The 22,499-nt window shown below is 60.3% G+C and overlaps 1 protein-coding gene across 15 annotated transcripts in view; it reads right to left on the bottom strand.

The window, feature by feature from the left end:
- The window catches only part of RBFOX3 (RNA binding fox-1 homolog 3), a 135,956-nt gene that overhangs the window by 13,343 nt on the left and 100,114 nt on the right, over positions 1-22,499 (bottom strand). For 11 of the 15 annotated variants that reach the window (XM_021534133.3, XM_021534125.3, XM_021534130.3 and 8 more), the window contains exons 3-4: positions 16,880-16,924; positions 6,373-6,709 (exon numbers count right to left, since the gene is read on the bottom strand). In XM_021534133.3, coding sequence (XP_021389808.1) covers positions 6,373-6,474 — 102 coding nt within the window. In that variant the 5' untranslated portion in view covers positions 6,475-6,709; positions 16,880-16,924. The remainder of the gene's footprint in view (positions 1-6,372; positions 6,710-16,879; positions 16,925-22,499) is intronic. The other 4 variants (XM_021534137.3, XM_021534138.3, XM_021534141.3 and 1 more) reach the window with 3 other exon arrangements.

The raw sequence follows: 22,499 nt of genomic DNA, 5'->3' as shown, positions 1-22,499 counted from the left end.
TTCAGAGTATTATGAAATGATAATGTTGTGTAACCAAGGCGAGACGGGGGTGCTTGGGGGGGCTCCCGGCCACCCCCGCCTGCACGGCCGGCAGCTCCCAGCTCGCCGTGTACCGGCGCCGCTGCACCGGGCGGGACTGACGGCTGCGCCAGCGCCGGGGACACGGCGGGATCGGGCACGGCGGGGAAGGAACGGAGCTCCGGGATGCACAGCCCTCTGGCTCCCCCCTGAACACAGCCCGACATCGCCACCGGGGCCCGGGCTCACCCAGGGCAGCTCCTGGGACTGCCAGCGGTGCCAGGGCACACCTGTAGGAGTCCTTGGTGGCATCCCTGGCACAGCTCTGCCTCCAGGCACACCGGGGCGAGTCAGACCTGGTGTATGCAGTGCTGGCTGGGATTTCCAGCAGTGTTTGGTCCCCAATTGCCACCAAAAGGTTATGACAGGTGGCACACGAGGTACAAGCTAGGCTGCAGAGCCCAGGGATGGGCTGGAGATAACCCGAGTCCTCACCAGCATCCTCCTGAGCTCTGCAGGCAGCAGTGTGTCAGATGCAGATACCCACACATGGCATGGCTCAGTGGCGACCAGTCTGCTGCTCCAGCGGGCCTGGGGGCAGCTGCTGTGTTCCCCCTGCTAGAAAGGGCTGGGGCTCTAAAATGTTCACGTGGAGCTGCCAGAGCCCAGCTGCACACAGACAGCTCCAGACCTGCGAGCAGTGGGATCAGTGGCCACATCCACGGGCCTCATACCTCCCACAAGCCCCTCACCAGCTCCACTGCCAGCCCCAAACCTGTCCCCACATCTCACAGGGCTCCAGGAACCCAGCTGAACCCTGGGTCCTGCACCCGCAGAGCCCCTCACCCACCCACAGACCCTGTCACTGTCACACCACTGTCTCTGTGCTGGGGCTCTGGCACAGCTGCATGTGGCACTTGCTCGCCCAGACGATGTGGGCACCCGTGGCACCACGGACCCATGTGTGTGCCTGGACAGTGCTTGCACGCAGCCCTCTCTAATAGGCAGCCAGGAGCATAATTTTTCCTCTAATTACATATTCAGCACTTCTGAGAAAATGAGATTTTGGTAATTCAATTGGACTGAGAAGCAGCACTATAATAAAATGAAATTTGTAACAATCGTGCAGTTAAATTAGTTAAATGGAGAGGAAGGAGCTGTGGAAAATTGACCCCTCGATCTCCTAAAGACTAATCAGACATTTGAACCGGGCTGTGCTAACAAAACCCCTGGGGTGTGCGGCACAGAGTGAGGGGAAAGCAGAGATGCCATGAGAGAAGGGCTGGAAAACAGCTGGGGACCTGGTGGTGTCACAGAAGGGGCATCCCTGCTCCGCTCTGGGGTGGGATGGGATGGCTTTGGCAGGGAGCGTGCCAGGTATGATGCTGGAGCCATGCCCTCTGTGGCACTGGCCACTGTCAGGGCCTGGCCACTGGGTCCTGGCAATGGCTGATACCATGGAGGCCACTGGACACACACCGTGTCCCTGCTGGGTGTGCAGGGGGTGCCCAGTGGTCCCTTTCTGCCACGGGGGCTCACAGGGACATGCCTGGCAGTGTGACCAGCTCTGAGTGGGGACAGCCACCACAGGACACTCGGACAGGGATGGCACACAGCGCCAGGCTGGTGGGGAGGGAGGCATCCCATGGGCTGGAGGGGTCTGTGGCAGGTACAACGTAATTAGCCTCAGTATTTATCTTGTTGTTCATCTTTTCTATTTTTTCTTCTAAAAGAAAAGGAGAAAAAGACGAGTTTCTCATTTGCAAGTTAATTAGTCTAATTACCTCTAATTAAGGGCTCCCCACACAATGCAGATCACAAATAAGCTGCCACTGTCGCCTGCTCCCACTCTTTTCTCCCCAGTTTTGATTTTCCACAGGAGCTGTTTGAAGGCTGTGGTGAGAACCTGGGTGTGGATGGTGGCTAGGCACAGCAGGGCTTGTATGGAATTTGGGAACAGCACCCAACCCCTGGCAGGCAATGCCCACAGCACTGCAGGGCCCACCACAAACTCTTCACCTGCTGGGATGCTCCAGGCAGTGAGGGGGCACACTGCTCCCTCCTGGCCCCTGGAATGCCAAGGGAGGTGGTGCAGCTTAAAGCCCTGCCAGGGCTGCCCATGGCCAGTGGAGGGGTGAACCCTGCAGCAGCTCACAGCTGCCACCCACAGCTCCCAGCCTGCTCAATGCAATGGCATGTCACTGGGTCAGTAGCCATGGCACGGCCAGGACTGCACAGCCTCTGACAACATGCTGCTAGGCTCACACCAGCACTGGAAGATCCAGCTCCCTCCTTGGACATCTAGTTCTCCTGTGCCCAGACACTCTTCCCAGCCTTCCCAACACTGGCACAGCTCCCTACGCCCTCCCAGCACCCAGCCCCACACCTGCTTACAAAAACCAGTGGCACTCAAGTGACTAACGCCCTTCCCGGGGGGGTACAGTGCCCCTTGGTGCCCCTCTATGGAAGCTCACTATCCCACAGACACAGGAGCCCTCATCCCTGTGGGGAGAGCAGCCAGGCAGCCAAGTGACCCTGAAACTCCTGGAGGTGCCTGGGGTGCCCAGCTGCAGCACCCAGCACCCTGCCCAGCCCTGGCTGCAGACTGTGGAGCTGGCCTGGCCTGGGGGCTGCAAAGACAATCATATTTCAAAAGCATCTTCCTGTGTGGATGGTGGCCCCTGAGTGGGGGCAGCCCCAGGGCCAGGGATACTGCAGCTGGTGGAACTGGTGGGGGTGGCCTGAACCCACTCTTCTAATTAGCTTTTCTTTGTTACACTCCCCCCTCCAACTGCATGTGATGGTTTAAAGAATGACAGATACTAAATCTAATTTAATCTACTCATTCACCCATCGCTATAGCATAAAAATAGGAATATACCTATAAAAAGAGCATTGCCAGGCAGTGTGGGCCAAAATCACAGCTATTGTGGGAAAAGCAGCTTTGCAAAGCTAAAATGAATGTCAGTGTTTTCAATACAAAAGAACCGAACCAGGAAACATGTTTTTGGGGCTTTAAAGCCTGTCCTCATGGAGCGGGGCAGCTGCCACAGCATGGCCAGAGCCCGGAGCTGCCGTGCCAGGTCCGCAGCCGTGCGACGCCTGGGCAGGGGGAGAAACCCAGTTTGAAACGAACCCGCTGCTGCAACACGCGGCAACACCGCTCGGAATAGACCTGCTCCCTAAAAATATAACATGCTAAACTTGGCAGCAGCCCTTTTGGAAAGGAATTTTCCAAGCAGGATTTGCAGAGGCTGTTTCCCGGCGGGCTAGGTGCTGCTCAGCCAAATCTCCTGTGCCATGGTGTGACTGCGAGCAGCGGGGATGATCCCAGCGAGGAGCATCCCAGGGGCAGCACTGCAGGGCTTCAGCACACCTGTACATCAGCCTGGGCTGGGGTCAGATCTGCACGTGGCTGGGGCTGCACCAGGGCAGTGCCAGGGCACGGCACTGATGCTGAGCCTCAGAGCCCAGGTCTGCTCTGGGTCAGCACTGAGCCCTGTCCTGCAGCCATCACCTGCTCACTCACAACAACATCAGAGATGTGTTTCAAGCAGTGACTGAATCCTCTGTTAACAAAACGAAGCCACCAAAAAGTCCTTCCACACCCCGACCCTCACTGAGCAAGAGCCAAATGTCCCTGCCAAGTCCCACCAAAGATGGGGGCATTCTCGCTGGCCCAGGCTGCTCTGCTGCAGACATGCACCCACCCTCCCATGGCCCCTGCCCTCCAGCCCTCCAGAAGTCCTGGTCTTGGAGCACGACAGTGTCAGGAGAAGTTGCTGGGCACAGTGTGGCTGCACAACCTGGAATGCCACAGACCACGGCTCCTGCAGCCAGGCCAGGGTGGCCACATGGGAGAACTGGAGCAGAGTGAGCTGAGAGGCACCCAGAGCACCTGGAAGAGCCACTGGCACTACTGAGCCATCCCTGGTGCTGGAAGAACTGAAGTTTTGCTGAGAATTTCATTACTTGGTCATTCCTTCAAATCCCAACATAGCTGAAAATGCTGGGGCTGGGAGCTATGGAACATCAGCAGCATCCTCGGGAACCAACCCAGCCACAGGCTCCTGGCAGGGAGAGCACTGTGTGAGCTGAAGGGGATGAGGGCAGTTACTGCATGCAGACCCAGGCATGTCCCAGCTCTTGACGGACTGGCCAGCCCAGCAGACTCAGTCCTGGGCACTGGCTCAGGCACTTTATCATGGTACACCTCCTTACAAACCCATAAAGGGTTTGGACAGGAACCTGTAACCCAGGGGGTCACAACCAAGTCCCCCCAGACCCCATGGCACAGTCAACTCAGGGAGAGTTGAACTTTCTCAGATGCCCCTGCTTACACAGAGGTGAGCCAGGCCAGCTGGCCAGAGCCAGCTCTGAGGTGGGCACGTGCCCAGAGGCAGAAGCAGCATTGCTCCTGTGTGCTCCTAGGGTGCGGGTGGCACAGGTGGACAGCCTAAAACTCGGTGCAAATTCAGAGCTAAAGCAGGTGCCAGGCACACCCATTGAGGGGCCCATCAGCTGCGCAGGGCCCATGCCTCTGCTCCATGTTCTGGCCGCCAGTGACGTCCCTGTCCCTGACGCCTGTTGTGACATGCAACAGGAATACCTGTCTCCAAGTGCTGGGTGCAGAACCTCAGCACAGGATAAACCCCAGGCTGAGGATGGAGATTTTCACCTCCATCGTGCTCATCAGCCGGGTAAAAATCCAACTCCAAATCCTGTAATAAAACCCTCCTCCTGGCTTGCAAGTCCAGAGCTGCTGCCAAGGAGCAGGAGGCTTCTGGGAGAGCAGGGAGGAAGAGATGCAGAACACAATGGTCAAATCAAACCAGGCAGGGGGAACTGGGTGCAGGGTGCAGAGCCATACACCCAGGAAAGTTGCTGCTTCCCAGGGACCCGCAGCTCCACTTTTCCCAGCCCTGCCGGCACTGCGAGCATCCGTCTGGCTGTGCTGCCACTACTGGTGCTGCCAGACTCAGGCCAATCCACGCCAGAGTGCTCCGCAGGGCAAGAGAGCAGAACAGCTGAGCCCCTCATGTGGCCAGGGACAGGGGGATCCCAGCTGGAGAGGGACATTTCCCATGCTGCAAGACAGGCTCTGGGCCCTGCACTGGCTGCCAGTCCAAAGCATCCTCCACAGGGACAGAAACCATCCCTGCACGGGTGGGAGCTCAGGGACAGCTTTTGCTCAGTGTCAGATGTGCAGCAGCCACAGGGACCACAGTACAGTTCTGGGAAGAGTGAAATCCAGCGCAGCCCTGGCTGTCCCCGGGCTCTGCCCGCAGGAGGGTGCAATAAATCATGCGCCCGCCTCGGCAGCCCTGCCGCAGCCCCTGGACACCCCGTGCCCATGCTTGTGCAGCCACACCAGCCTTCCCAGCCCACCACCAGCGCGGGAGAGGGACCTGGGCCTCGCCATCCCCACCACTGCTGGCCATGCTCTGGCCATGACCCCACTTGGACACCGGCCACAGACATCCCAAGGGACCAAACACTCCACAGCCTTTCTCACTGGGGTGGAGGGTTGGCACCTGTGTGCCTGTCCTCGCCGCTGGGTGAACCGCGCCGGCCACGCCAAGTGCAGGGAGGATGCCATGAATTTTTAAACTCTTGAAAGCACAAATGGAGTGGTTTGCCTGGCTGGGAGACGGGATTTCCGATGCAGCACAGAGGCATTTGAGGAAGATGCTGCCTTTCCCAAGCTGCGCTTCCCCTGGGATGATGGGCCCAGAAACCCGGCACTCAGGGTCCAGCACAGGAATCAGGGTAGCTCTGTGGGACAGCAAAACCTTGGCCCAGGTGAAGGACCACACTGACCTCAGCAGCCTCCGTCTGGGCTGCCCAAGCTCGGCACCCACCTGGCACCACGTGTTCCCAGTCCCCCTGCAGCACCTTCCAGTGACAGCAGGACAGACCCGCGCCTGCCCGAGCGCAGCGTCAGCACACGCACACATACGTGTACACACGTGTGCACGCACGAGCTCATCACCTTCCCTTCTGCTCAGGCCACACAGGAGCCTCGTTCCTTCACCCGAGCATCCATCATCGCCAAGCGGCAGCAGCGCCGAGGCGGGGAGGTGCTGGACCCGCACCGGCGGCTCTGTCTGCCGCACTGCCCGCGCCTCTGCCCCGGCCGTGCTCCTGCCAGCACGGCGGGGAAGCCGGAGAAACCCCAAAAGCCGAGCCGAGGACCCGAGCCGCCCCAGCGGCAGAACTGCCGTGGGGCTGGAGTGGGGAGGCTGGCAGGAAGCTGTCAAGCTCTTACCCTCTACCAGGAGGGAACCAGCCAGAAACACGTGCGAACCGGAAAGCACGGAAAGCAAAAAAAATCCCCTGGAGAGGGTGGCTTACCTGTTGGAGGTAGAGGAAGGCTGGAGGACAGGGGAGAGAGTGAGGAAGCATGCCTGAGTTGGAGACAAGGAGGCAGCCCGAGTTAGCCATGGAGCACAGCATGTGTCGACAGGTAGCCGTGGAGCTGTTCGCGGGTCCGTCCTCTTCCGCACACTGCTATCCACCGCTATCCTCGTCTTCCCGGCTGGCCCCTCGGGCTCTCCCCTCCTCGCCGTCCCTCCCGACCCCTCGGCGCTAGTTAGGAGGGTTCATCTGCGGCAGGCCGGCCGCGCCGCCGCCGGAGCAGCGCTTGGCTCTTCACTTCGGGGCCATTAGACACTGGCACTGAGCGCACGGTCTGCAAAGGGTGTGCGTGAGCCAGAGCGGAGCGGGAGAGAAAGGAAGGGGAGGAGGAAGGAGAGAGGGCTCGGGAGCGAAATAAAAGGGGTGGGAGTTGGAGGAGGAGGGGGAGTCCCCTGTGCATTCAGACATCAAACAGAGCTCTGTATAAAATGAAGAGAATCCGTAATGACATGAGAACAGCTGATCCCGCACTTAACCCCTCCAGCGCCGCCGCTTTGCAGATGGCTTCCCCGCCGCCCTCGCCACCCCGGCCACACGCTGGGGAAGCATCCGGGCAGGACGGGGCCGGGCGGGCAGAGCCGTCTCCCTTCGCGGCGCTGGCTCTCCCCGGGGAGGAAGGCTCTTACCGGGAGTTCCGGTGCTGCAGCGCGGTGCCGCGGGAAGCCGTGCGGGCAGCGGCGGTGGCAGGGCTGCCGGGGACTCCCCCGTGCACACTCCGCCGCACACGTGCACACCGCCACGCTCTCGCTGCGAGACGCCGGCGCTGCCGGGCCCGGGAGCCGTGCAGCAGCCCCAGCCCGCAGCGTTCCCCGCCGGACCAGCCACACCTCACTGCTGCCCGCATGCCCCGGGCACCACTGCTCAACCCTGCCAAGGTGTGGGAGCCCCAGGCAGGGCCCTGTGAGCCCCCCAACCGCCTGCCAGTCTCCCAGGCACGGAGGGCTGCGGGGACCCCTGCCCCTTGGGGTGACGCGAGGGGTCCTGCCCACTAGCACTGGCTTCCCGGCGCTCCCCAGAGCGATGGGGACCCTCTGCCCCAAGAAGCGCCCGCTGGCGGGCAGAGGTCAGCCCCGGCAGAGCTCCGGAGGTGTTCTGGCGTTTTCGAGGGCCCTGCGGTGCTGCCAGCAGCCCTGACGCATCCACACCACACTCGCCGCTGTCACAGCTGCCATGGCAATAGCCTACGTGCCAGTGCCCGCGAGGGACAGCCGTGTGTGTTCGCTCGGGTCCCGTCCCACCTCCACCCATCCGGGCCCCCAGCAGCCCCGGCACTGCCGCGGGGTCCCTGCCCGGTGCCCACACCTCGGTGCAGCCCCGTGCCCAGCTCCGGAGCCATGACAGTGCCGAGGCTGCCAGGCTGGCATTGTGCTGGGGCATGTAGGAAACGAAACCTGGGCTCGGCTCAGTTTCCATCTTGGCCAAATGTGATGCACAAAGGCAGGGCTGTGCCAGCAGCTGCTGATGCTCTGTCTCTGCCGGAGCCTCCAGCACACGACCAGCCGTTCGGAGCTGGGATTTTCCACAGTATCCCCAGGCAGAGTGACATGCTGCAGTGTCCTGGTACACTCGCAGCAGTTACGGCTCCTGCTGCAGACACTCCAGAGAAGCAGTGTGTGGCATGGCCAGCCCAGAGCCACAGGAAAGCCTGCTGCACACAGGTCCGGAAGAGCCATCCTGAGAATGGGCTGTGTGAGGCCAAGGGGGTGGCAGCCCCTCCCAGGGTGTCCTGAGATTGGGGGGAACACACTCCAAAGGGACTGCAGGGACCCAGATTAGGGAGGGGATGCCAGGCCCGGAAGAGGCTTTGTCACCACCACCACCTTGTGGTACCAGGCACCAAAAAGGTCCAGCAGTGGCATCTGCTGCCAACAACATCCCCAGGCACTGCTCCCTGTGGGTGCCCACCGCAGCCACTCCCCTTCCAGCTCCAAGGATCACAACAGATGCAGTGGCCCCTTCAGCACACCATGGTGCTCGGACCCCACTCTCCTGCTGGTCTCCAGGTTCCCTTCCCAGGGACCCCCATGCCCCGGGTGCCATGCCCTCCTGTGCACCCCAGCACCTGGGGAAGGATGTGGGACAGTTCTGAAAGGACAAGTGTGTCCCCTCACAGTCCTTCAGGCAGTTGAGGGGAGAGGGGCTCCCCCAGGAACCTGCATGCACCCCAGCAACACACAGACCCTGGTGCAAGGGTGGGGGCACTCTGAGCTGGCCAACATGCGGTGCCAAAAGCCCTGGGCTGGTCTGGCTCCACTGCAGCTCCTGGAGGTGACAACGGCAGGGCACAGCCTGGCACACTGGCCTTGCAGTGCCCAACTAAGCAAACCACGTGAGGCAGGAACTGGCTCCAGGATGAGGTAATCTGCCCATCCTCCCCCGCGCCGCTCCGGCCAGGGTGACTCAAAGGCATTCCTGGCCGGTGGCAGCACCACAAGTGCTGGCACTGCCCTGAGCCAGCAGCGAAATGGGCACAGCTCTGGGAGCTGAGGAGTGTTGGAGTCTCCCCTCTCCCTTCTCCTGCCATCACCAACGCGTGCCTGGCTGCAGAGATGTCCCTCTGCAGCGGGGAGACACTGGCCAGGTGAGATGACTCCAAGCTCCCAGTCAGCTCCGGTGGGAACACCTTGCTGGCAAAACTGGCTGCGTTCCCTCACCCTGCTGCTCCCAGCAACGCTGTGCCACAGTCCCAGCCAACAGCACCGGTGGTGGCACCAGGGCTGTGCCCAGCTCCGCAGAGCCGCAGCCCCGGAGGAGCACCTCCGAAACTGAAGCCTCCTGGAATGAAAGTTTATTTATCTGTTTAATTAAGATGTGTTCACCAGGCGCACAGACCCCATTCAATCTGTCTCACTTACAGCCCTGTCCCAGTAAAATTAAACCTAATAAATATCAGCAGAGGGAAAGCAAAGGGCACGTGTGAGATATACGATCAAAGGCTGAAGTTGCACAGGGCTGCAGTTCTCAGCACATCTCTCTCTGCCCTTTGGGGCTGGGCTGGCACTGTGCTCCCCCGCTCAGGATGGGGCTGCCTTTCTTTCAAATCAGCACAATTCCCAGTTTTTTATTTATTTTAAATGAACCCTTCAGGGCTCCTTGGTTTTGTTTTCTGGAAGAGGGAGAACAACATGGCATCGGGACAGGAGTGGTCTTGGCCACTGTTTGGGTGCTGGAGCCAAGGGACAGAGTCTGCACTAGGAGCACTGGTGGGCATGTACCCCCAAAGCACTGAGAGAACTTGCCAGGGACAGTGCAGCACATCTGACTGCTCCAGGCACCGGGAGGGACCTGCCACACAGTGCAGAGCTGCTGGGAGGTGCCCGAGGCAGCCAGCGCAGCGCCATCCTCTCCTTGGGAAATGCCAGAAAAGTTCAGGCCTCCTCCAAAGGACACTCCACCATCTGGGAAATTTATCCATGAGGAACGAGGCCCAGGGGTCTGCCTGGAGCTCCGTGCCCCAGCCCTGCTGAGCACGCGGTGGCACGGCTGCGGCACATCCAGGTGCCAAGGGTCCTGCATGGGGCTGCACCAAGCCCTGAGCACCTGTCAGAGCTGCTGCCAGCCCAGACCTGGCCCAGCTCCATGCCCAGATTCCGGCCCACAGGATGCCTGGCAGCACGATCCTTCCTGGGAGCCCTGCGGATCCTCTCCCAGCAGAGAGGACGGTGCGGTGCCCGGGACCTGCCATGGGGGCACAGTGCACAGCCATGGGGGCACTGTGTATCCCAGGGGCTGCCAGTGTTTAGTAGGACCCTGGGGTCCCTGCAGCACTCTCCCACATGGCAAAGCCAGATGCTGACACTCATGAGAGATGCCAAGGAGAGCTGCAGATCAGGCAGACATGACCTCTGCCACGAGGGCCATCGAGGCTGGACCAGGGAGATCAGGTGCTCCCGCCTCCCTGGGGTCAGCCTGTGAGTGCAGTGCTGGCAGCCCACCAGCAGCCAGGGACAGTGGTACCAGCCTAATCCTCTCCTCCCACCCACTCCAAAATGCCCCCAAGCCGAGGCATTCATTAATTAAAAGCTCTTTAGTAGTTATTCAAAGACATCAAGCAATTAGATGAAGGCATTGACGGATCTGAGCTGCTGTGTGACAAAGAACACCTCTGCAGCAAAGAAGGTCCCATGTCCCCAGTACCTTGGCTCCAACTTAGGGCATGGACCAGGACAGCAAGAAGGGACTGACAAGCCTCCTTGGCACCCTCTTAAACCTCTCCATCTTTCCCTGTCCTACTCCTCCTCCTCCAGCAGCTCTCAGAGGTCATCGGAGACACTCTGAGTGGCTGCTCTGAATTCCCAAAGATGGAGCACCCAGGTATGACCTCACCAGGTGAGAAGGGGACTGTGACTGAACCACAGTCAGTATCTGAGACAGCAGCTGTGGCAGCAGGAGAGGAGCAGGAACGGAGGGAAAGCACATGGAAGTGTAATGGGATGCAGGGAAAAAAACCCACCCTGTTAAGTGTTCCTGACCCACTGTGGGGGGAACAGGAAGGGCCTGGGGATCTGCCAGCCTCTGGCCAGAGCTGCCAGCATTGTGCAGAACAGGACAGCAGCTGGGCCAGCACCTGGGGATGTTCCACAGCCTCCTGTGTCACCCCTTCTCCTCTGCCCTCGAGCCACATGGGCAGGGAAAGGAGCCCTGGTGCTCTCCATGTAATGGCACCTCCTTGCAGCCATCCCCTGTCCCCATCATCCAGCACAAACAGGGACACAGGGACCTCGAGCAGCCAGTCCCATCCACGCCCTGACTGCCTGCAGGAGACACAGGGGCAGCGCCACGGGGACACAGCTGACACCCTTGGCTGGGCAGCAAGGGCTGGAGCCTGTCACTGTGCCTGGCTCCTCACCTCTGCCTGCACCACCCTTCCTGAAGCCCCTTTCATTTGACAAAATATTTACATGAAATGGCAATTAGGGTCCCTGGACTAAATGAGAATTAACCTGCAGCAACAGCACTGTGGCAGAGCAGCTGCTGCTGAACTCCTCAAGCCTACAGGCCAGGTGGGCAGTGCAAATGGATGTACCGTGTTGGCAGGTCACCAGGGCCAGGACCATGGCCACCGCCGCTGGGATCAGGGCCACCACCAAGCCTGGGGCCACCACCAGCACCACCAGGCCCAGCACAGATCGAGAAGGAGGAAGGACTGATGGAGGATGATGCAAAGGAAGGAGCAACTGCAGACCAGGAACCTGCAATGCCACATTCCCAAGGACCCCTCTTCCCTGAGACCAGCTCCACTGCCTGACAAAGGGTTCCCAAGAAAAAGCGCCCTCTGAACTGGCAGCCTTGTGCCTCACAGGCTGCTGGGAGGCTTTAGCAGCAGCCCCCAGTGTGCCAGCACATGGCACACAACAGAAGGGGTCCAAGCCACCCCAAGCAGGGGTGCGTGTGGCACTGCCAGGGTGGGCAGTAGCACTGGGCTGGGACCCACCTGAGCAGCAGACAGGTGAGGTGGGCACGGGGGAACACCAGGCTGGAGGTACTCCAGAAGCAAACACTCCATCCTCATAAGATTTTTTAAATGCACAGAGAGGATGCTAGTGTTAAACAGGTGCTGTGACCCAGGGCACACTTTATAAATCTGAGTATTTATAGACCCCTTCTTCCCCTTGCCCCACACGCACCTAATTTATCTGGAAGTACTGTTAATTTGAAGACATTTTGTTTTGGCATCTAGGCCCCTTGAGGTGTTGATGACAGAGCCACCACAGTGCTCCTGTCACACAGGGATACCAGACCCTCTGCTTCCTCCCACGCTGCGATGGATAGATGCCCACGATGCCAAGAAATGACTCTCACCGCTCTGCCGGGAGCACAGCCCTTGCCCTGCCCCTCCAGCAGAGCTGGGATGCCACCAGGCAGTGCTGGGACCGGCCGTCCCGGGCTGCCTGGCTCTGTGCAGCTCACGGGACAGGGAACAGAGACCCTGGAGTGCCACTGCCCCACAGGCAGTGCGGCGTGCCTGGAGCTCCGTGGGAACGGGCACCCCACGCTGCCCGTGCCTGCGAGGCCCAGCTCTGCAAAGCCACACAGCTCTGCTTTGCTCTCGCAGCTGTGGTGGGTTATTCAGTCCCTGGGCAGAATTAGCACCGAGGCAGGAGGCTGTGCCAGCCCTGACAGGCGCTGGAGCCGTGGCAGCGCCGACATCCCTCATGACAAAGCACCTTACACCTGAAAACTGCTTCCTGAGAAAAAATGAATTCCCAGTATCTTCTTCCTCCTCCCCATAAGCTCCTTTCCCCACATCTCCCTTTGCCTGCCTCTGCCCACTCTGTTCCCTGCTCCCAAATGCAGGAGAGCACAACTCCCTGGAGCATGTAAGCCCCACCAGAATGCTGCTGCCCCTGCCCCTCACCACCTCGGAGGGAGCGGGAGGGAGCAGGTGGAAGGAGCAGGTACCACGTGCTTGCAGCCCCAGTTGGTAGGCTGGGATGCCATGGGAAGACCCTCTGGTGGTGCAGAGCCTGATACAGCCCAGCTCCTGCAGCTCTGGGGAGTGGAGCTCCATGGGGCACTGCTGTCTCCAGCTCCTCTGCTCACTGTCCCAGCTGCACCCAGACTGGGGCTCACACCCACACTGAGTGTCCAGCCCAAGAAAAGGGCCTGGGCAGACCCTGTCCCGTCCCCTCCTCTCCATCCCTCCACCAAGCTCTGAGATGTTTGGGTAGGTCTCAGCGTGTCCCCTGTCCAGGCATGGCCTTGTGCTCTGCTAGAGCAGGGAGAGCTGAGCCCCTGTGCCCAGCCCACTCCCCAGCCATGCCCCTCGCTCTGGGCTCAGTAGGGTACGATCCCCCCAAGCCTCAAAACCCCTGAGCAGGGACTGCTGTGGAGGGACTTTGGGGTCCACAAGGGGATCTCAGGGAGCTCAGGGTCCCCATGGTAGGATTCTCTCAGTAACCTCAGGAATTTCAGGTCTGGGATACAATGTGGAGGCTGCCCCATAAGCATCTGTCAAGATCCTGGGTGGGCACTGTGAGAGGGAGCTGCTGCTCCACACAGAGTTGTCACCTGAATGTCCCACTCTCAGCACAGACCCGTGCCCCCTCCCAGGACAGCCCCCGGGCAGGAGCCAGAGCCCACCAGTGACCCCCCAGTACAGCTGGGGCAGGGGTTTGGTGCTGGGCAGGGGAGGCAGCTTCTGCCCACGGCCAGCACCACACAGAGCCTGGACAGGGCAGTGCAGAAGCAGGAGGGCAGCTGGGGATGCCCAGGCAGGGACCCCTGCCCGCTGCCCTGGTCCTTCCCAATGCCAGGCCTGTCCCCAGCAGCGCAGCCCAGCCCCTGCCTGCTGCTGCCAGTGCTGGGCACTGCGTGGCTGACCACAGGGGGAAGCTCTCCCTGGACGGTGGCACGGCCAGGGAGGGCAAAAGCACCCCAATCCTGAGCGAAACCTCAGCAGACAGGGAGGGAAGTGCCCACCCTTGGCAGCGGTACCTACCCAAAAATACATCATCAGTCAGCGGCGGGGGCTGAGGCGCTCTGCGGGGCTCGCTGGGAGGGCGATGGGCTGCTCCCGGCGCGGCCACCGCTCCTCCGGGGTGGCTCTGTCCCCTTGGGCTGTCCGGCTCCGGCGCCGAGGGCCGGCGGTGAGCGCTCGGAGCCGCTCGGAGCCGGGTCCAGCCCCTGGCACGCCGCTGGGGCAGCGCAGGGGCCGGACAGCCGGGGCAGCTCCTGCGCAGCGCCTTACCCACCCGGGGAAAAATGGGAGAGGAAGAAAAAAATTAAATCCTCTCCGGTGTCTTCGAGGATCAAAGGGAAAGGTGAGCCCCAGGGCTGAGTGGGGTGCTGGGGAGAGGGTCCGGGACCGGGCTGGGCGCTGGGGGCCACGGCAGCGGCAGTGTGGGCGCTCGCTGGCGCAGCGTGGGCTCCCGCTGACACTCCGAGGAGCCGATGTCCTGCCTCAGCATTTTTCAAGCTACCCTGTCAATAAGGGAATCCGCCGCTCACAGTTAACCTGCGAGGTGCCAGCCGGCTCCCGGCCGCTGTGGATGCCAGAACCCCCTGCTCCCATCGCTGGGTCTGGCCGGCAGGGATGCTCAGCCGTGCTCCACCTGGGAGGATCTGTCCCAGGAGGCCCAGCATCCTCTTGTTTTTGGGGAAGCCGAGCAGCAGCCTGAGGGAGACGGCGGCAGCAGCCCCCAGCCCCCAAGTGCAATGGGGAGCGATGGGGACAGTCCTTGGAGCCCGGGAGGTGGCCACCATGGACTGCACGAGAGGGCACCCAGAAATCCCAACCAGCTCCAGGGCAGCCACTCCCTCCTTGAGCCCCAGCACTGCCCCCCCAGCAGATATTGGGAGAGAGCAGCAGGATGGGACAGAGGGCACAGCGAAGGGCTGCACACGGCCTGGGCCCTGGGGATAGGGCAGGGGGTCCTGCACACAAGCCCCAGCTGCCCCTGGCACAGCGCAGGCTTGGCAGCCAGGCAGTGCTGCTCCTCAGGCACTAAATCTCCGTCCTCCAGGGGCACGCAGTGGAAGGAGCAAGGGGACCATGAGCGCTGAACCAGGAGTGGTAGTGAGGGAATAAATAAGGATAAGGGAAGCAGAGGAGTGAGGGGGGCAGCAGATTGGTCTCCAGAGCCCAGCTGGTTCTGACATCTACAGCCCCATAATCATATTCAGAGCAGCAAAGGGATGGAAGCAGCTCTCCTCCAGCACGGCAATAAACGAGAGCAACACTCTCAATAATTCAGCACCAGGAGAGGGTGATAAAGCAGCAGAGGCACTACTGCAGGCAGCTGGGGCGGGGGGCTCCCTGTTCCCTCTTATATCTCAGTGATCCAAACCCTTTCCTCTCTGTTGCCCTGTAAATGCAGCCCCAGCTGTGAACTTTGGATCCTCCCCCAGCCTGCCAGACCCCCAACGCTGCTGTCCCTGATGGGACAGACAGAGGGGCCCAGTGCAGCACAATGAAACCCCTCCATCACCAGCAGACAAAACCTGGGGGGTCACTGGGCAGGGACAGCAGCAGGAGCACCTCCCTAGATGTCTTCCCAGCACCATTCCACCTTCTCTCACTGCAGCCCCCCCACACCCGCATACACATCCCTGTGCCAGATCCCAGACCTCTCAGCCAGAGCAGGCATGGGGCAGCTGAGCTGCAGAACACCCATCCCGCTGCCCTCCCCTCCTCTGGACACAACCAGTGGCCACAGCCCGCCGCAGCCCCAGGGCTGACCGGTGCCCTCCGACACCACACACAGCAGGGCACTGGGAGGGAGCAAAGCCCCTCCTCAGCACAGCGAGTGAACCACCAGGACATCAGCAGGCACACGGGCGAGGGCAGCCCTGGCCCCACAGCCCTCCCCCTGTGGCTGACCGGCACATGTTCCCCAGGCCCACAGCCACAGCCCAGCCTTCCTCCCTCCCGTTCATCCTGGCTCCCTGCAAGCCCTGCTCCCACCCAGCCTTCCTGCTCCTTCTAGCAGCTCTTTTTCCACATCTCCCACGGGATCTCAGGACCTTTCCAGACCACAATCCCCTCCCAGCAGGTCGCCTCCCTCCTTGTCCTGTATGTGCCAAGGATGGGAGTGTTCCTCTGCCAGACACCTCTTCAATGTTCTGCATGTGGGCAGCTCCTCTAGCACAGTGCCACTGCCCTGGCCCCCATCACCCCCTGGTCCCACTGGCACCCCCAGCCCATGCCAGGGCCCAGAGCTATGGATCCACCACACTCATCCTCTCCAGCCCCTCAGCTTTCTTTGCTCCTCTGCTTCACTGGCTTTGACGGGGGAGCACTGTACTCAGTGGGATGGGCCTTGGGAGGATGCAATGTCCCCTCTCTGATGGGGTCCTCCTACTGCTGCAAAGTCCAGTAATATGAGGGTGGGGCAGGAAGGAGCCATGCACACCTGACCAGCAGGCACCAGGCTGGCAGAGGGCACCTGCTCTGGTCCACCTTTCACACACATCAACCATGACCTGCCTCAGCCTGGGAACACTGTGAGCTGTTGTGATGCTTCCCAGAACCCTGGGGACAAACATCCTGTGGTGGGCAACTGCCAGGTCAGGGTCAGAATGGGGCTGTGGGCTGCTCTTTGCCCCCAGTAAGGACAAAGACCCTGGCTCCTCCAGGGATGGCTCCTGGGAGCCGCAGAGTATGGACAGACAGCAAGTCAGCACACATGGACACTCACAGACACATCAGTCTCAGCTCTCCTCATGCAGGATTCATGTCACACCTGTGTGGGGGAAGCCGGGGGCTGCTGGCAGAGGGGGGGGGGGGCAGCCTTCCTCCCATCCCTGCCCCGAGCACAGCTCTGTGCCCACCAGCCCCTGCCTGATCCCTGAGCCACAGGCTGAGGGTGCTGCCCTGCCCTGGCCGGCCCCGCGCCAAGCCCCCACTGCCAGCCCCACACATGCAGGTTTAGCGTGCGGGACGGACCCCAGGAGCAGCCAAGGCAGAGCCCAATGCAGCCGCTGGGATCCGAACCCTCCATACCTTTTATTCAGCCCAGCTCCTCCCGCGGCGTTTGCACTGGGCTCTCTAGAAAAGACAGGGAAGAGGAGGAAGAATTAAAATCAATGATCATCATCACTAACCTGTTACAGTCAATGCTGTCTGCTCATCGACTGCACAGTGTTGGGATATGAGCAGGGACGTGAGTGTTATTCCCGGGCACTGGGAAGCCTGTGCTGGCAAGGAGCCCAGGGCAGCCAAGCATCATCAGCACCCACCAGCACCATGCCCAGGGTGATGGGTGCAGGAACCCCCCCTTTAGCTCCACCAGTGCACCTCGAACCCAACCAGCTCCCACAGACCACAAGCCCCTTCCTGGGCTTCCCCAGAACCCTGCAAGCACAGCCCCACAAACCCCCACGGGGTGGGACAGGGCACAGTGTCATCCAAGCGCTGGCTGCACATCTGGGCTGGTGCATCTCAAGCCTTCTGCCCACAGCAGCAGTGACACGCTCCTGTGAGGAGCAATCCCTGAGGCACACGGCTTTGCTGCTCTCCTGGCTCTAGGCACTTCTTGGAAATTAAGCCAAATTTCAAAGAAAACGCACTTCAACTAATTGGCTTTTGCAGCATGGCCAACGCAAACATTCATCAAGCACGTTAGACCCTCAGAAATAATGAGAATGGCTGATACATCCCAGGAGTGGCTAAAGGATGAGGAGGGGCTGTGTGTGTCTGTACCTGCTGCTTTGGAGGCCAGCAAGCGCTGAGTCCCATCTGCCCAGCAGCTCTGGAGCTGCTGAGCCCCCACTGCGGGGCCAGCACCCCGAGATGAGGGTCCCGAGTGAGGGTGCAGGGACCCCGTGCCTGGACGCTGCCCTGAGCTCACGGCCGGTCCCGGTGAGCACACGGCCCACGGACGGCCCGGAGGCCACGCTGGTGGTGGCTCAGGAAGCACAGAGACCGCTCTCAGGCACTCGTGTTAGCAAACACGCTTCTCAGCCACGCAGCAGGATAATCAATTATGGTAATTCCTGCCTCAATGAATCAGATTCATGGAGGAGTACAGCTCATTAGGCTGGTGCTGACTTCCATTAGCACTCGTATGATAAAAACCCTCCAAACACTCTCACCCAGTACAATGCGTTCACCAGGCCGGGGGTCTCCCCTCCCGCCTGGCCAGGGCAGACCCAGCTGTGGGACGTGGGTGTCCTAAAAAAGATGCCTGGGAACTCCCTGGTTCCCAGCAGCGTGCTGACACCCCTGCCCCTGCAGGCCTGGCAGACCCTCCTGCCCCCAGCTACCACTCCTGAGCTCTGCCATGGCTTCACCAAGGAAGCGCCCACCAGATCCCGGCTGGGAGCTGGAGTTGGCACAGCAGCTCAGAGCGCTCCAGCAGCAGGGCTGGGAGTGCTGGGAGTGCTGGGAGCCCAGCCTGCCTGCTCTGCAATGAATAATTGACACTGTGCTCTCCTGGGGGAGGCTCAGCGATGGGTAACGCTGCATTTCCCAAACACATTTCCCAAGAAAGGCGTCTTCTGAGAAGCTCCCCACAGCACCGTGGGGCCCCGCAGCCAGCGTGCGCCTCAGCTGGGATGTGCCACGCTTGCTGGCACAGACAGGGACTCACCAAGCACAGCTCCAGCCCAGGCAGAAACCTCTGGTGGTCCCAGCACACATGGAGTGGGCTGCTCAGCCAGAGCCTCCCTGTCCACACAGGCCCACGCCGGAGAGGGAAACACGTGGCACAGCATTGATGGGAGAGAGGCAGGAGCAGCTCTGGGCCGGATCGGAGGGGGGATCTTGGTCCAGTCTCTCCTTTTCTGGCAGCACTCCAGACTGACCAACTCTACCTGGAATCTTGCAAAGCCTCAAAGGGACCCGCTGCCAGAGCAGGTGATCCCAGCCCAGCTAAACCTGGATGAGAATCAGGGGTTCTGGACAAGAAATGCAGCCTGTGTCACCCAGCTGCACGGATCCCATTAAAGCTGCACCTCATCAGCCCTTATGCCCACGCTGCAACCGAGGCAGGCCTGGCTCTGATCTGCTGGGAAACTTCTTGGTACTTTCTCAAAGTACATTTTAACCCTGTTCCTTCCACCAAAAAATCCTAAATTAATTTTGCTTTTAATTAAATTCATTAGCAAAGATTATCTGGCTGAGGAACAATAATGTCCCACCCCTCCCCCCACAACCCTCTCTATTTATATCCCCATATACAGAACAGCAGCAAAAATTTCTTTATGGGCCATTAAAGGTTTAATGTTTAATTTATAACCACCTTCTCAGGCGGGTGGGATAGCCAGGCACAATGTCAACATTTTTAATTAAATGAGAAGGGATTTTTTTTTTCCCAGCTAAGGAATATAAAACATCCCGTTCCCAGCAGCGTTGGAGGCAGGGGCAGGAGGGGCAGGGGCTGGGGCAGAGGCTGGCTCCTGCACAGCAGCTCTCAGAACGCATTTCCCCACGATCCCGCTCTGCCTCGGGCCGAGCCAGGGCCGTTCCACACTGCTGGTCAGGAGCTGAGACACGAGAGGCCCAGGCAGTGCCCAGAGGAGCCTGGTGGGACGGGTAAGGGGCCATCAGCAGGACAGCTCTAGGACTGCTCAGAAGAGCCCTCCAAACAGCAGCTTCGGTCTGGGAAGAGCGGTCCCATCCTGGGGACAGGGACAACACATGGTGCTGCCCCCACTCTGGGAAGCCTCTCCCTGCTGGGAGGGTCCTGGCACGGGGCTGAGCACCAGCTCTTGTGCAGGTCCCTCGGGGGGCAGAGCTGAGAGTGTGGCACTGCCACACCCGGCACAGCCCACACCAACATCGCTGGCCACCAAACCCCACCTGAGTAACAGCTGTGAACCCCCCCAGCCAAAATCCTTCCTGCAATTTCTGCTGGCCACTGGCACCTCCTCCCACCCGGTGACTGCAGCTCCTGTGGCATCACCACCTCCTTCCTGCTGGAGAGGAGATCAAAATGCTTTCAGTGCCGTTCGTGGAACCCGCCGTGAGCCACGGGGCACCCGCTGGCACAGCAGGCACCGCCGGAGGAGTCTGGCACTCCTGGCATCCCCCTGGCATCCCTGCCCCAGCCCCTCGTGGCACCCTCAGACACGGGCATGGGAGCTGCAGGGAGTGTGTGTAGCTGTTCTGCCAGCATGGACAGCCTCAGCAGGACAGCGCAGCCCTTCCCGCCTGGACAGAGGCGAGGGGCAGCTCCGAGCAGGCAGGTTTCCATTAATGGAGTGTTTTATCTTACAGGAGAGATTAAATCTCAGTACAGAGGAGCGCAAAAGTGCTGAATCAGCAGCTAGCCGGGGGTGGCAGGTTCAGCTGTGAGCATTTGGCTCCAGCACAGCCTGTCAGTGCTTCATCCTCCTGCATCCACACTCTGCCAGTCACTGCTGAGCACCCCCCACACCCCGTTCCCTACCTTTGCAAGTGCCGGGATGGCTGGAGGAGCCTCGTGCAGCTCTTCACACTGCCTGCCAGCCCCATGCCAGCCCTGTGCTGCACTAACAGACCCAGAGCAAGCCAAGCACCAGTGGCACGGGTGAGCTGCCTTCCTCCTTCCCCTGTCATCCTCTGCACAGCACAGATGGGCTGGCTGGAGGTGTCCTGGCACAGCTGCCATGTCCACAGCAGTATGCCAGGGCGTAGCCCTCAGGCAGCAAGTCCCCAGCAGATCCCTCCCTGCGGGGTCTGCTCCCACCCACAGCTCAGCAGGGTCCCTCACAAAGGCACGTTCCTACTCCCACGGACACGGCTGTCCTGCCTGGCGTGGCAGTGTTGGCTCCAAAGCCAAGGTCGCTCGCTGCCCACGCGCCCACACGCGTGTGCTCACGGGAGCAGGCGTGCAAGGGCCGCCTGCTGGGAGCCAGCAACGGAGCAGGGATGGCACTGCGCTGCTCACTAAAAGCATGAGTGTCACTAAATCAATAATTCATTTACTTTAATGAGATAAGTACTTGGAAAACTAATTGCAAACCTGCTCCATTTACTCCAACCCATTATAGCCTTTAATGTAAATGGCAGGAATGCTGCTGGAGGAAGGGGAAGGGCTTTGGGTGTAAGATTGTGTTGTCTTTCCCCTTCTTCTAAGAAAAAGAAGTATCAGTCACCGGCTGGGACAGTAGAAGCCCAAAGAGCTGGAGGAATCACCATGTGGAAGTGCTGATGATGGAATCACTGCATGGAAGCACTCATGGCAGAGCGAGGGGAAAACCCAGTCCCTCCCCAGAGTCACCACTGTCCCTCTGCCCATGCTGCCACCACAGAGGCATCTCCTAAGCTGGGATGTGGCTTCACACTTCTCCTGCACCACAGCCTCCCATCTGGAGCCCTGCTGGACATGCCCCCGCTGCAGGTGGTCACTGTAATCTGTTACAAACCCGTGGCTGCATCTCTGGCACAATGTGCCCCCATGCTGGCGCTGCCAGCTCTTCTGCCTCAGCCGCTGCTGCCCCTTCCCACCCCTCCAGCCCCTGCCAGCCCCCATGAGCCCGGGGAGCCAGAGTGGGCAGGGGCATCCTGCCAGGCCCCAGCACTTTCCTGAAAAGGAGCCGTGGCTCCCAGCAGCAAAGCCGCTGTGTTCCTGAACCGCAGCCGGAGCAGGAGCTGCGTGCCAAGGGCTCACTTCTCGCTTGCTGGAGCAAATGGCAGGTCATAAAAAGGAACTGTGACAGAAGAGAAAATGTTCCAGAGTCCACAAGGACCAGTCCAGGGTAAATCCATCTGCTCAGCAATTTAGCTAGAAAATCCTTTCCAATCATCCGTGCTGTCGGTCCTTCGTCCCCAGCTGGTGGCTCTGGTCAGGGCCTTTCCCCCTCTGGCAGCTCCCACGTGCTTCGTGGTGCTTGGTGACCCCAGAACACCTCCATCAGGGACACTCGGGGAGGGGCCACACCTCGGGGACAGGTCACACCACCCCTTGCAGAGGGTTTGAGAGTAGCATGTGCGATGGGGACTCTTTCCCAAGCTATTGGCTCACTCAGAAGAGGACACTGTCCTTCCCAGGTACCGTAGCCATGGCACCATTTGCAGGAGGCAGGAGAGCTCCCAGGGAGTGCAAACCCCACCTGCAGCTCCATGACCAGCCCTCGCACCTCCCATGGGCAGCAGCCAGAGGCTGCCCTGGGAGCCAGGGCTGACGAGAGCTGGGATAATCCTGCCTGGCTGAGAACTCCACAGCTCAGCCTTGCACAGCTGCTGCAGAGATCTCCCTGCAGGCATCCCACTGAATCCCACATCAGCCACTCCTGTCTCACAGAAAATCGATGGCAAGCATCTCAATTAATCACACCAGGGGCAAATTGATTAGGAGCCTAAATAAGGTCAACATGGTTGTCTGCTTATAGGGTGGGACCCCTTAATCATCATTTTATCTGCAACAGGCTGCAGAACCGGCAATCCCAGCAGCTCAGGAGCACACAGGGATCTGCACTGAACTCCTGCAGCTTCGAGGGCTGGTGGCACTGGAGCCATGGCTCTGCCATAAGGATTGGCATTCCAGCATGCAGCAGTCACCCAGGGCCCAGCTGTCACCTCCAACTCTAAGGTGACAAAAGCAGAGAAGCACTGCTCTGGCACAGCACATCCCTCTGACCCCGCACCAGCTGGAGGGCTGCTTTGGCTTCTGCTGCCCCACTTGGTGACTGATTTTTCT

The sequence above is a fragment of the Lonchura striata genome, chromosome 19, assembly GCF_046129695.1.
Source record: "Lonchura striata isolate bLonStr1 chromosome 19, bLonStr1.mat, whole genome shotgun sequence".
NCBI lineage: Eukaryota > Metazoa > Chordata > Aves > Passeriformes > Estrildidae > Lonchura > Lonchura striata.
The sequence above is the reverse complement of the archived record's forward strand: the minus strand, read 5'-3'. Positions and strand labels throughout refer to the sequence as shown.